This window comes from Haliaeetus albicilla, unplaced genomic scaffold (genome assembly GCF_947461875.1).
Source record: "Haliaeetus albicilla unplaced genomic scaffold, bHalAlb1.1 scaffold_42, whole genome shotgun sequence".
NCBI classification, from domain to species: domain Eukaryota; kingdom Metazoa; phylum Chordata; class Aves; order Accipitriformes; family Accipitridae; genus Haliaeetus; species Haliaeetus albicilla.
In genome coordinates, this window is record NW_027212546.1 from 1,854,817 (window position 1) to 1,869,510 (window position 14,694).

At 56.2% G+C, this 14,694-nt stretch overlaps 1 protein-coding gene across 1 annotated transcript; it reads right to left on the reverse strand.

Moving 5' to 3' along the window:
* Window positions 1-8,478: 8,478 nt before the first annotated feature.
* LOC138684342 (proline-rich protein 22-like) lies at window positions 8,479-10,608 on the reverse strand (the record flags this gene model as incomplete). Its single annotated transcript, XM_069778035.1, has 4 exons — window positions 8,479-8,579; window positions 9,562-9,948; window positions 10,002-10,398; window positions 10,546-10,608. Coding segments are annotated over 4 exons (948 nt in total), but the record flags the coding sequence as incomplete, so codon positions are not given.
* Window positions 10,609-14,694: the final 4,086 nt, after the last annotated feature.

The following is a 14,694-nucleotide window of genomic DNA, read 5'->3' on the forward strand; positions in this document are numbered from 1 at the left end:
TGAAACCAAAGCACAGACTCACACAGGAGGGTGGAGGTTGGAAGGGACCTGTAGAGTTCCTCTGGTCCAACCCGCCTGCTCAAGCAGGCTCACCTAGAGCAGGTTGCCCGGGAGAGTGTGCCCTTGGGTTTTGAACATCACCAAGGACGGAGACTCTGCAAACTCCCTGGGCAACCTGTGCCAGTGTTTGACCACGTGGACAGGAAAAAGTTGTTTTCTCATGTGCAGCTGGAGCATATCATGTGTTTTAATTTGTGCCTGTTGCCTCTGGTGCTCTCAGTGGGCACTCTTGAGAAGAGCCTGGCTCCCTCATCTTCATTCCCTCCCAGCAGCTTTAGACAGATTAGTATAGATAGATAGGTAAGACACCCCCCCACACCCCCAGGCTTTCTCTTCTCCCCACGGAAGTGTACCAGCTTAAAAGCAGCAGGGAAGAGTCGGCTTCCTTGAGGCTCCTTGTTTTGCAGGTGACCTGGAGACGTGAGGTTCCCCTGCCAAGCTGGCCCAGGGAAGAGAGGCGGAGGGCTGGAGGGCACAGCTGGACTCCTGCTCCTGCGGCAGCAGGGACTCGCTGGCCAGAAATGGCCCCGAGGACCCCGGCAAGGGGCTGTGCTCAGTGCTGCAGAGGAAGGCGAACCCCCCCGGGACCTGTGCCAATCTGCCCGGGGGAAAAAACTCCTTCCTGAGCCCAGCCCTGGTGGCCCGAGCAGGGTCCGGGGAGCTCCTGCGGGGGAGCGCGTTTGGGGTTGGCAGCCAGGGAGCTAGAGAGTGGTTTTATGAGTGTGAGTGAATTTGCTTTTGCAATGAGATGTGTACAGGCATTACCAGGGCCTGGCTTTACTCTGGAAGTGACTGTTGTTAGCTGCTGCAGAATTGAAGAGACTGTGCTATGAACACCACGCCAATTAGGCTGTCTCCAGACCTGAATCTGCATTAAATCTCGTGCCACACTAGTCTCCTTTTTCCTTTGGAGAAGTAGGATGAGTCTTTGAAATTCTGCTGCATGACTTTATTTTGGGTTGAATTGAAATGCAGTTGTGTCTTTAGCTTTCCTTATTAGCATTCTGCTGGAATAGTGTCAGATCCAGGAGGATTAACCTTCCTCCTTGTTTTGTTCTCTGTGTTGATTTTGGAGAGGAAGGTGTGTTGTCTGTCTTGTGGTGTTGTGTGGTGTTCAGAAGATGCTTGAAACGTTGCTCTTGTCTGTGATCAAGCTCTTTCCCTCAGTGTAATCCCTTTGGACAGCACTGCCAGTAGTGTGCGTACGTTTCTGAGCAGCCTGCAGGTGTTTGATCTCCTCATGGTAGAGAGAGCACTGCATGGGTGCTGCTCCCAGGAGGAACGCGGTGGGATCCAGGATTTCTGACGGCAAGCGAGATGCTGCAAACTGCCTCCACGTCTCGAGAGGGCCAGAAACTTGCCGCAGTCCCAAGGTGGCAACCTTTCCCTTTTATTTTGCAGTTCTTTGATCGCTTGAAGCTGTTTTGGATGCCGGCGAAACACCAGCCGGATTTCATCTACCTGCGGCACGTGCCCTTGCGAAAGGTGCATTTGTTCACGGTGATCCAGCTGACCTGCCTCGTCCTGCTCTGGACCATCAAGGTGTCCCGTGCCGCCATCATCTTTCCCATGATGGTAAGAGCTGCTGCCGCTCGGCAGCGGGGTGTTTGCAGCGTTGGAGCGAGAGGTGGCATCGTCTCTGAGCTCACCGCATCTTCCCTCTTATTCGTGAAGGTTTTGGCTCTCGTCTTTGTCCGGAAAGCGATGGATTTCTGCTTCTCAAAGCGAGAGCTCGGCTTTCTGGATGACCTTATGCCAGAAAGGAAGAAGAAGTTGGACGATGCCAGAAATGAAGCCGGAGAAGAAGAAGAAGAGGTAAGGCTTGCTGGGTCCTCGGGGCTGGACATCTCCATCGGGCTGTGAGATTGCCTGTTTCTCTTACAGCTTGTCTGGAAACGTTGGGGGAAGATCAGCACTCAGTCGAAATAGATCCCAATAGCCTGGATCCCACGTTGTAACCTTTGTTTCCTCAAGTAGCAGTGAGCTGAACAGTTGAATACAGGTGTAATTTTTAAAACGAGTTGTTTTTCACAAAGGTCATTATCATTATGATGATTATTATTAGATGGTGATGCTGCTGCTGCTGCTGCTGGCAAGATTTGCTCATAATCGTGTTTTGAACACACAATCCCCCTGCCCTGAAATCTTTGGAGTGAACGGTTTCTCCCCTGCTGCACTAATACCTATAGCTGCCAAGGGGCAGAAGGGGAGGGCAGACTGCTAAGTTTGTGCTGGGCATTCAGCTTATCTCCACTTTGACCAAAGACAGAGAACGTGATTTGTCCCTTTTTAACATCAGGAGTCCAGGAGGGCGATGGAAGCTGCTGCTGCTGCAAGTTCAGTTCAGCTGAACGTGGGGAAGACCAGTGACGTGGATATCCCAAAGCAAGGCAGTGACAGATAAAGCCCCACCAAGCGCCAGGACCCCCGGCAAGATTAGCTTGAAGGTGTTTGGCAGAGTTTTCTCCACTTGCCTCTTTGTGGGGCATCCCACAGAAACCAGCAGGCAGCTTGGTGGGAAAATCAAATTCGGGGGCAGGGCTGCAGGAGGTGATCGCAGGGCTCTGACCCCAAGCAGAGGGGCTGCAGCACTCGCGTTTGACCCCCAAAGCTTGCATCATCAGTGCCTTTACGGTAGCTGGAGATCCTCATGCTTACACATGCGGAGTTGCAGGCGTGATCTGTACCAGCAGTGGCTTAGGAACCCGGACCGGGGCTAAACCCCAGCAAGAGCCTTTGCACAGAGCTGTTGCTCTGCAGCTCCCCGGCTTGCCTCCCAAAACTCCTCATCCAGCAAAACCTCCCACGCTTATGCGGAGCTTTGATTCTCGGGGCTCTGCTGTTCCTCTTGCTGATGCTAATGCCCTTGGTGGCATCAGTTCCCATAATCACGGATTGCTATGTAAAATATTTATTGCAGGACTGATCTTTCTGAGATTATTATCCTGGATGAAATGTCACAAACGACCGTATGGAAGGCTCTCACTTTGAAGACAGAAACCCTTTGAATCCAGGGAGGAAAAAGGTAAAGGATTGCACGTGAACGTGACCGTGCTCCTCTGCAAGTGACGGCGCACGCCTACGCTTTTCCCACGCTTTGGCCGGCAAGGCTGAGCAAACGGCCTGTCCCTGGGAACAGGCAGTGAGGACCGTGGCATGCAAACCAGCTCCTCTCTGCTGGGGTGGTCCCCCGAACAGGGCTGAATCAGCAGCAGCTGGCAGGTCTTCCACTGATGATGCTCTCCCTCTTTTTCTCTTCCCTTCGCCTTTCCCCACTCCCGCTTTTCACGTTTAGGAATCTTGACTTTGAAGGAGAGGAGTGAGAGCGTGACTTGGGGATGTGCCAACGGAGACGGAGGGAGAAAGCGCTTTGTTTCAGTTGGAGGATTCCCATTAAAGCCATGCAGACGTTTTCAGTTATCCTTGGTGTGCTTCAGGCATTCAGTATCTCTAGACCAGCAAGCTGAGGTGAACGTCACAGTCAATGGGAGTTTGGTGGTGTTAAGTCTGCGTGCGTACGTGCGTGTGGGGGTGTGGGTTTGTAGTGGTAGAGGGACTGCTACTGCTTTATCATTCAGTGCTGCTCTTTTAATACCTAATTCCTCTTCTTTTTTTTTTTCTCTTTTTTCCAAATGTAAACTGGGAACGTCCAAAATAATTTTCTGTTATATTTGATGCATTCTCCACTTTCTTCTTCATCACGACCGGGTTTTTGTTCTGGTTTGGGGTCCTGGCTTTAATTCACTCTTATGTCTCTTACTGGTACGAGAGGGATGCCCTCTGTGGCAGGGCAGCATAGAGAGCGTCTGAGCAGTTGGCCTAAGGTGAAAGAAAAGCATTTGCTCCCTGCGCTCCAGTTTTACCTCTCTTGGTTTGGTTTGGTTTGGTTTCTTTTTTTTTTTTGCTTTGGCTCTGCCATCAGCCTGGAAGCTGCAAAATGCAGAACTGCCACCTTCTTGTCCCCGGGCTGTAAACTGCATCTAAGGGAGCACTTCAGGTATTTGATTTTGAATACACCGTATGGTCACAGGAGCGGCCAGATGAGACCTGGGGCTCTGTGTCCCTGGGCTGCCCCCTCTGTTGTTCCTCCACTTCCCTTCTGTATTGGGTCTGGCTGAGTTGGAGTTCCTTTACCCCACAGCAGCCCTCGTAGTGCTGTGCTCTGTACTGGTAGCTAGAAAGCTGTTGATAACACAGCAGTGTTTTGGCCATGGCTGAGCAGTGCTGGCACAGCATCGAGGCTGTCTCTCTAACATTCCCCCCCTCCCCAGTAGGCGGGGGGGTGGGCAAGATCTTGGGAGGCGAGGTAGCCAGGAAGAAGGCGTACAGGCAGCAAGAAGAGGCATCTAGGTAGCAAGTAAATCTTAGGTCCCTTCAGACGCTGGGGACCCTGCGTTCATGCAGCATTGGGCAGACCCCAGATGGATTTTCCCTTGGCACACTGTACAGATCCTGCCTGTGGAGAAGTTCCTCCTTTTGGTCATTCACGGTGTTATACAACTTTTCTTAGAAGAAAACAACTCTATGCATAAAGGATGTTCACGCGCGGACTTCTTGCTGTACTTTAGATAACGGCAGGGCCGCGCAGGTGGCGTAATCGCTGGTACCAAGCAGGAGCTGCCTGGAGGCTCCTCTGTTACAGTCAACGAGCTCCGTTTATCCTGCGGCCAAGGGACATGTGTAGGGACACAGCCTGAAGGCCACGCTTGTAGGTACAGCGCAGCACAGACCTGCACCCGCTCAGGTTAACTGTTAGGTGGATCCCTAAGTCCTGGAGGTACAGTGATCTCCCAGTCAGGATCTCTGCACCAGGCTGTTAAACTGCACGGTAACTCGGGAAGCAGAGAAGGTCCAGATCTGGAGGGGATGGTTAAGTGCAGGGCCTCACGTTGAACCTCCTCCTCTAAGCTTGTCCTGTGCTTACAGGGTTCTCGAGCCTCTCGGGCATCTCCCAGACTGGCCGGTTACTCCCAGCTCCCTCGTTCCTGCCTTCCCCTGCCTGCCTGCCTGCCCCACTTTGGCCCCTGCAGCAGCACTCAGCTGAGCACCCTCCGTTGCTCCTGGGGAAAGAGCGTCCTCCTTGCTCTCCGTGGCGTTCCCCCAGCACACGGTGCTGTAGCAAGGACAAGGCAGTCAGAGACAGACACAGCCTGTTGAGCAGAGCGTCCTGCACGCAGTGCTTCCGATAGAGCAGCTCAGGAGCAAGGAGGTGAGCTGGGTGTGCTGCCTCTCACAAAGAGCATTTTACATCGGCGACCTTCCCCGCTGGACCCTCTGCAGCCTCTCTTTTTCCCGGTGTTGTAGGTGTTAAGTTGTGTGGTTAAAGGTTCATCTCCACAAACACAGAGGAGGACAAAGGAGCAGTGGCAGGCAGGGGAACCCCAGTGACCTAGGCAGAGGCAAGGGAGCACCCTGCTGTGGCTTTTGCCAGGGCTGTCGCAGGAGAGGGATCGCCCACATTGCCTGGGTATGAGGCTCACCAGACAAGTATTGACTCTCCCTTGCTCAGCTCACAGACTGACGGGGGGGATGCGCTTCTGTGGCCATGCCCTGCCTCTGAAGCCCGGCCGTAGACAAAAAACTGGCTCAAACTGTGAAGGTTACCAGGCAAGACGTGACGGGGTGCACGTGTGTGGCAAGGTCTGTGCGTGTGAATGTCTGAAACTGAATTCTGAGCTGTCAAGCAGAAGCCTGCTTCTTGCTACACGCAGCCAGCGTGGGCTGGTTGTAAATTTGGGTAACACCTGGAATAAGCAAAAGTGGCATGTCCCGAATCCTACAGTTAATACAGAGCTAGGAGCCAGAAGCCTTAATTCGGAGGCTGATCAGGCCTCGTACTGCTCACATAGACAACTTAGATTGGGAAAAGTGGGGGCGTGGGGTTCCAGAAAGAAGAGGTGGTGGCAAAAAGAAGGGTTCCCAGCAAGAAGAAGGGATCTTGAAGAGAAGAAAGGGACCCAGGAAGGAAAAGGTGAAGATCCTGGCTGGAGGAAATATCCTGGAAGTGGCGGAAGATCTTGGAGACCAGAGAGCCGCGTGGAGACAAGTGCCAGGGGATGCCCAGGGACCTTGACCAGCACCCTGCGAAACTGGTAACGGCGAGCAGCTGCACAGCAGGAACCAAGGTGACGTTCTGCCTGACCTTCCCGGGCCTGCAGTAGCCTCCCTGCTGGGAAGGGGAGTTGGATCAAGCAACTGCAGGATTCAATAGGAATGCATTTCACGAAGGTAAAGAGGACACAGCAGTGGCTTGGAAATGCTGGTTGGTTTAATGATAAAACTGGAATTATTCTGTGAACTGTGCATTCCTTTTAATATGGACTTAATTTAAAATAGCTGCTTTGAAGTTGTTCTGACTTCACCTTAATCGACACCTGCAATCTTCATCATCTTATCTTCTCCAACAGCGACACCACACCCTGCCCCTCCCCACCCCCTGCAAAAAAAACCCAAACCCAACCCAGGAAAAGAAGGACTTCAAGGGCAAGCTAGGCAGCAAAGTTGTGCGAGATTGGTCAAACTGCTCAAAGTTTGCAGAGAGATTGGAGCTTGCAATTCAGATGTGCGTCGCTCAGCATGGGGAGGGTGGTACGCACCTTTCACTGGAGTCAGAGGGAAAAACAGGGAGAAGGGAGCTGCAGCGTAAAGAGTAAAGAAGGACACAACATTCTTAGGAAAACTCTCCTTTTTCTTTCCTTTTCCTTGCTCCTTCGCTTCCAGAACTCCGTGGTCGCAGTTTGTGCTGCCTCACCTCCAGCACAGCGTGCAGAATGAAACGACTGTCACAGAATTCGTCCTCCTGGGGTTCTGCAGCACCCCAGCCCTGCAGCGCTGCCTCTTTGGCCTTTTCTCTGCCCTCTGCTCTGCCACTCTGATGGGAAACGCACTTGTCTTTCTGCTTATCTGCCTGGACTACTGCCTCCACAGCCCCATGTACTTCTTCCTCTGCCACCTCTCCATCGGGGACATCTGCTACGCCTCCAGCAATGTCCCCCGTATGCTAAGGAGCCTCCTTGGACAAGGCAGAACCCTCTCCGTTGCTGGGTGTGGGGCACAGATCCATCTTTATTTAATCTTTGCACTTACAGCGTGCGTGCTGCTGGCCGTGATGTCTCATGTTCGCTACGTGGCAATCTGCCGCCCCCCGCGCTATGCCTTCATCATGATCTGGAGGCTGCGCCTCAGCCTTGCCACGGTTTTGTGGGCTTTGGCGTTCGTATTTGGTACACTGCAAGCCTCTCTGGCTTTACACCTGCCTTTCTGCGGCCCCTGCGAGGTTGTCCACTTCTCCTGTGAAGTTCTTGCTGTCTTAAAGCTGGCCTGCACTGCCGCTCCTGCCAATAAAGTCCTGATCTTTGCTATTTGTGTGTGCTTCTTCCTCTTGCCTTTAGCCTTAATCCTGATTTCCTCCCTGGACACCCCGGCCACCGATCTGCGCATCCGCTCTGTGCCAGGATGGCACGAAACCTTGTCCACATGTGGCTCCCACCCGACCGTGGTGGGTGTCTTTTATGGAAACGCCATCTTCATGTACGCGGGGCCCGGGAGCGGTAACTCCTCTGGGAGGGAGAAAGTTCTTTCCCTTTTCTGCAGTCTCGTCAGCCCCAGTTTGAACCCCGTCATTTACAGTCGGAGGAACAAGCAGGTGAAGGAAGCCTTGCTGAAGCTTCAGAGAAGGAAGAGGGTCTTTCATTCCGTCTAGCTGGTGCTCTAGGCTTTCACCTGTCTCCTGTCTTTCTGCTCTTTCTTCTTGAGCTCTTGGGGTATTTCTCATGGAATGTTAAGTGGTTCAAAGTGTCCTGGTTTCAGCTGGGATAGAGTTAAGTGTCTTCCTAGTATCTGGTACAGTGCTATGTTTTGAGTTCAGTATGCAAAGAACCTTGATAACACTGATGTTTGCAGTTGTTGCTAAGTAGCGTTTAGACTAAAGTCAAGGATTTTTTAGCTTCTCATGCCCAGCCAGCGAGAAAGCTGGAGGGGCACAAGAAGTTGGCACAGGACACAGCCAGGGCACCTGACCCAAACTGGCCAACAGGGTATTCCATACTATGCGACGTTCCATCTAGTATAGGAACTGAGGAGTGTGGGGGGGAATCGCTGCTCGGGGACTAGCTGGGTGTCGATCGGCAGGTGGTGAGCGATTGCACTGCGCATCATTTGTACATTCCAATCCTTTTATTATTGCTGTTGTCATTTCATTAGTGTTATCATTATTAGTTTCTCCTTTTCTGTTCTATTAAACCATTCTTATCTCAACCCACGAGTTTTACTTCTTTTTCCAGATTTTCTCCCCCATCCCACTGGATGGGGGGGAGTGAGTGAGCGGCTGCGTGGTGCTTAGTTGCTGGCTGGGGTTAAACCACGGCGGAGACAGAGTCACAGCAGCACAGAATGGATGCTGAAAGGGACCTCTAGAGATCATCCAGCCCACCTCAGCTGCGCGAGCAGGGTCAGCTGCAGCAGGTTGTGAGTCTGGTTCTCGAAGGTGCCGTTGGCTGCGTTGCTCCCAGGTTGTGGAGCTCGCATGGGAAATGGGCAATAAAGAGGGATGAAGTTTCCAGGCACTTTCTGGCTGGTGCAGTGATTTTTTTTTTTTTTTTTTTCCTTCTGATTTTTTCTCTCCCCTTCATGGTCTTGCAGCTGCCCAAGGTGCAGCCAGACAAGGGGAGGAGGGTCCCTGCGTGGCCTGCAGCTCCCTCCCTCGCCATTCTTGGGGTGATTTGGGGTTATTTTGGTGTGTCAGTGAGGCAAAGCTGGGCTCTCCGGGGCTGAGGTCAGTGGGACCCGAGGAAGGCCGTGATGGTCTTGAGGCTTTGAAGGGCTTTGCACCGAGCCCTGTCCCCGCTGGAGGGGACGCTGGTGGTGTTCAAGACGAAGGCCTTGCAGCCCCTGCTGTCGTGTGTGCCCGTGTCCCCCCCGGCCCCCGAGGTCTGTCCTTGTCGCAGGGGCTCTGTGCTGCTTTCTGCGTGGGGCCGTGTCCGTGAGTCCTGCAGGGAGCTGTCTGTCCTGGCTTCCCCACCAAAGGGCTGCTCCCCCTGGGGAAGGGGAGAGGGGAGTCGTCCGCGTCCCGCCCCACCGTTGCCTGCCCCGCTGGTGGTGACTCGGCCCTGGGGGTGGCTCGGTTCCCCTCGGGGCTTTCCCCGGCTCGGATCTGGGGCTCAGCGGGGCTTTTGCACCTCTTGGGTGCTGTTTCTTGGTGCCCCCTGCTCTCCCTCCCCCTCCCACACAGGCACGGAGCGGTTCTGGAGAAGGAGCTTTTAATTGAAAAGACAAGAGGAAAGGTCCCATCCAAGTTGGTCTAACCCCTCCCCACCCCCCTCCCCGGCCCCTCCTTCAACAAATACCGCCCCTCCTCTCCCACCCCCCACTCCCCCATCTCCATCCCTCTCACCCCTGTCTAATCCCCGCCCCCCCCTCACACCCCCACGTTGGCCGCAAGAGCCCTGCGCTTGCTGGGTGGTATTGGCAAGGAGCTCTGCGCCTGCCTCTTCCTCCGCTTGCCTGCCGTGGCAGGTGGGGATGGTGGCAGGTCCATCCCGGCATCCTCCCACAGCTCCTGGGGCTCCATCCCGATGATGTTGAATATTTCTAGGCTCAGCATGGCGTCGCTGAGCTCGGGGATGCAGTAGTCAGGGGTGAGCATCTCCTCAGGCAGCGAGAGCGAGCTGAAGTCGCGGTGGGGGGTGGCTGCGCCGGTGCCACCAGCGTCCCCGGGCATGGAGCTCCTGCTGGGAGCATGCTGGCTGACGCCAACTCCATCCGGGGAGCAACCAAAGAGCACTAGGGCCTCTTGCAGAGGCACTTTCTCAGACGCTGCAAGTTCACCTACAGGCTCCCCAAGGGCTTGATTGTGGGGGTCAGCACAGGGGCTGGGGGGGACGTCACTGCCTGGGCGTGCCCCCACAGGGGTGGCCATGCCACAGGTGTTGATCTTGGCCAACGGCCCCTCGATGTTCTCGTAGCTGGGGATGGGTGTTGGCATCGCTGGGGGGCTGGGGCCATCCCTCTCTCCGCTCCGCTGGTGCCAGCAGGGTCCCCAGACATGGGGCTGCTGCTGGGACCATCCTGGCTGACCCCCACTCCATCCAGGGAGCAACTGAAGAGCCTTAGGGCCTCTTCCAGGAGCATCTCCTCGGACACTGCAAGGTCGCCTGCAGTGTCCCCAACGGCTTGGTTGTGGCTGGCAGCGCAGGGGCTGGGGGGGACATCGCTGCCCAGGGGTGCCCCCACAGGGGTGGCCATGCTGGGGATGTTGATCTGTGCCAACTGCCCCTCGCTGTGCTGGTAGCCGGGGATGGACAGTGGCAGCTCCAGAGGGGCTGGGGCCACGCCACTCCTCTGATTTTCACAGGGTGTGAGGTATTGTGGTTGGCCCTGGGGGGTCCCTGGGGCTGTCCAGGCCAGGGGGGCCCCGCAGCCCCCGGGACCCCACAGGGCAGCACCCGGCAGAGAAGCGGCGCCTTGGCCGAGCGTGGCGGTGGCCGGCGGAGGCAGGTGGGTGGTTGTCCACTGGATGCGGAAGACGCGGGGGTCGAAGAGGCAGCCACATGGAGCCCTCTGCAGCCCTGTGTGGGTGAGGGGGAGCCGTGCTGGGGCGGGGGGACTCTCCAGGGGCACCCGCCGAGCCGGCCCCGATGGCCAACATCCCCCAGCTCTGGGCCAGGGGCGTGGGGAGCTTGTGGCCGGGGCGATCCCCACAGGGTGAGCTGCTGTGCCGGTGGGACGGGGTTGCAAATCGGGGAGGAGACTCGTATCTAGGAGGTGAAATGGGAGAGGTGGCCCCAAATATGTGGGAAATTCTCTGCAGATGGGCTTTCCTGGGCATGCGTCACCCAGGCGAGGGCAAGGATGCTCACCGGGGCTTGCTGAACCCCCATGCGAAAAGTGCCAGGGGAACGGGTGTGATGGGGATGGAGAAGGTGCCAGAGCAGACTGGGGTGCCATACCTGCTGGTGGTGCCTGGGGGGCCTGGGGTGTCCCCCCTGCCAGGGGTGCCCGGGCTGCAGGGAAGGGCTGCTCCCGCGCGGGCAGGCGGCACAGGTTGGCTGAGCCTAAGAGAGAGAGAGGAGCGATGGCCGGCGGTCACCTCTGCTCTTGCCCCCCAAGAGCGTCCCTGGGCTGCAGGGGTTGGGGTTGGGGTCGGTCCCTACCTTGAGGGTAGAAGGTTTTGGGGAGCGTGAATGGCTGGAAAAGCTGGGGCGCCGGGGGGCCCCAGGGCCCAGGCAGTGGGAGCTGCACTGGTGGCCGCGCCATGGTCCCTTCTGGCTGTTGGCTGCCAAGGACTCTTTGGCGTCTCCCCGGAAGGAATGCGGGGGCTCCCTGTGTTCCGCCCCACCCCCAAGAGCCTCCCCAGCTCCTCCTGGGGAGGGAAAGGGTTAAGGGAGGCTGGGGTGCCCCCGGGGCCTACAGGCGGCTCTCAGGGTCTGCGGGTGCAAATCCTCTTTGCTTTCAACAGTATTTTTCCGGTGGGGGAAGAAGAACAAGTTGATTCAGCCGAGCCGAGCGGGGACCAGGCTGCAGCCGCAGCCTCCTTGCGCCAGATGGCAAATGCGTTTGCGACTGTTGCCCGTGCTTCTGTTCGCTGCGTTGACCGGAGCGAGGCAGAAATAGGAAAAAGGACCTCGAGGGCGCGAAGGAAGGTCACGCGGTGTCGCTCGGTGGCACGCTTTCCCCCAGCCCTCGCTCCAGTAGTGCTGTCAGGTCTTTTAGTCTCCTGATGGGAAAAGCAGCAGCTCTGGATCCCCCTCGGAGGGGGCGGCGCTTTCCCTGGGTGCGTGACACCCAGGAGGAGACGGTACCCGCCGCCGCGTGCTCCCAGAAAAGGACTGGATTCTGCCCAACGTCCGGTGTCGGGGCGCTGGGGCTGTTTGCGCTCTACGGGACCCCAGGGATGGGGTTAGTACATCCCCTCCTCGTGCTTGGAGGATTCGGCACTAGCAAGGACCCCCTGGTACCAAGGACACAGGCCTCTCGCTCCCGCTGTGTGAACAGTGTGTGGCCTGGGGGAGTCGGGACAACTGCCGTGAACCGGAGGCCAAAGATCTCTCCTGGCCTGTATCCTGTTAATTAAAGAGATGGCGCTCTGTTGGTGAGGCACCTCTGGCTGCAAGACTGCGCAAGGCCATCTGCTGCGTAACTTGTGGCAGGGACCGATGCTGGGGGCGTGAAGGCAAGCGCACTTCTAAAACCATAAAACTCCGTTTCATTTCAGAGCGCAGCTGAGCCACCCCGCTCCTCAACACTCTGCCATCTGCACCGCTGTGGCTGGGACCGGGCAGTGCTGCACATCCCAAAGGCCACCAAGTCACACCCGTGTCCCTGCTGCTTTGCCGGGAGCTTCTGCGATGCGAGCGATGTTCTGGGGGCTGATCTCTTGGACTGCAGCTACTCTGTCCCTGACCGGCAGCTGGTCAGGAGGGTTGCGTCCCAGGTGGAATTCCACCTCTCTGACGAGAACCTGGCCAAGGATGCTTTCCTCCTGAAACATGTCCAGAAGAACAAGATGGGCTTCGTCAGCATCAAACTGCTGACGTCCTTGAAGAAGGTAGGCAGCCCGTTGCGTTGGCCAGCCGGGGTGGGAAGTGGCCTCCACGTGGAGGATGCCTGGGTATCTGGGTGTGCTCTGGCTGTCTGCGGTGAGGTGCTCGGGGAGGTCCAGGCTCTGCTCAGGAAGCCTGTGTCCCGGCAAAGTGCTGGTGGTGCAGAGCTGGGCCCTGCTGTCTGCCTTCAACGTGCTGCAGCAGTTCTCCACCCAGGGAGGGTGGCTGGGGAAGCGGTGAGGGGTCCTCAAACCCCAAGCCCAGGGCTGGGTTCACCTCTTCTGCCCGTGGTTCCCCCAGGCTGCTTTGAGAGAGGAGAGCTCGTCCTCCGGCGCTGAGGCTCCTTTACATTTGGGTTTGGGGCTTTCTCTTTTCTTTTGTTTTTCATCACGACTAGATGAATGAGCAGCGGAGTTTATTAAAGCAACGGTACAGGTGCTTTTGGATTGCCCGTGATAAATAGACTGTCTGCAAAGCACGTGCAGGTGACAATACCGTTGCCTACAGGCGCGTTAAATGATGAAAGAAAAGAGCTCTAAAGAATTCTAAGTTTCCCAGGGAAGCACTCGGTACAGCCGAGTGTTCAAATCTCACACAATAGGCATCCCTATGGCGGGGGGGAGAGAGGCTCAGCCCATCGACTGATCCCAGAAGTCAGTGATGTCCTCCCGACTTGTCTGTGATGGTGTCTTCCCTGGCATTTCTCCTCTCTTAAGCCCTTTTATGTTTTCTGAGTTTTTCGGTGGAGCTTGAGTGACTCTAGTCATATGTACCTTTCCTTTGATTGGTATAAAGTTCTCTCGGTTTGATTTTAAAGGTATACGCTAGAGAAAATTCAGAGCGCATGCTCAGTGGGGGGCGGTCGCACCTTGGAGATGGGTAACTTTGGGGGTGGAGGTGTGTTTTGGTGTTGTAATGAGCAAAGTTCACCCAAAGGACCTGCTGTTGCGTGTGAGTACCCCAGAAGTGGGCACGTGTGATATAAACCAGAAGTGTAGGGCGTTAGCTCGACAGAACCGCCGTTATTTTACCTCCTTGCTTCAGTGGATTCAATGCAGGGACCAAGCGTTCTCGTTCTGATCCTTCCGGTTGCCTACCCCTGCGATCACCGAGCCTGGCCGCGGGGTCTCGGCTCCGCTCCACCCTCTGTGTTCCTTTTCAGAGTCAGCGTACCAAGCTCCCCTGGTGTTGCTGACGTCTAAAGTTGCAGGTCACGTTGCTTAGGGAGCTACCACAGAACCGATTCTTTACGTGTGCACTGCGTTCCTCCCTGGAGGTTCACCTTCCCTTGAGGGGTGGGGGGGGGACGTGTCATACCGACAAGTCACCTCCATCCAGCAATCATTCCACGGGCTGTCGCTGTGCCCGGGAGGCCCGGGGGTCTCTCCCTGCCCTTGGCGGCCATGCCCTGGGCCCAGCTGCTGGGTGTCCCTGGCGCCTGCTCTGCCACTCGGCTCGCAAGGAGAAGCCTGGTGCTGTTCCTCTTCTCTCGGGCCATGGCAGGAACCAAGCGTGCAGCGCAGAGACCGCCCCTATTAGCCATCCCCTCTCTGCGCCAGAGCTAAAGCCTATGCAGCCCCGCAGCCAGGAGGAGCAGGGACTTGATGTGGCTGGACACAACCCCTTTTCGTGGGGCGTAAGGGGGGTGATTTCGGCAGCCGCAGCCTGGAGGCAAGCCAAAGTGTAACCAGAGCCATAGGTTGGGATGGTGGGTGCCAAGAGCCCGCCACGGAAGTAAGCCAGGCTTTGAGGAACAAGTGCGCGGAGGTGACCCCGGTGTGGTGGAAGGAAAGGTTGGTCGTATTCAGACGTGGACCATTTGGATCCGTGACCAAAGCCCAGCCAGGCAAAGGACAGACAGCTCTTCCAAACTGTCAAAATAGCCCATTGCTGCTATTGCCGTCACATCCCCTTGTCCCACTGAAACCCAGCTGCGCAGCCTTTCTATTAAACACACGCGTTGGCCGTGTTTATACGGGATACCAAAGGCGCTTCAGCCATGGGTGAAACTTCCACAGCTCACCTGTGACTTGAACCTTTCTGAGAGTTCTTTGCCTACCTCGGTTTGTGGGAAGATGTTCGGATCTTACCTCAA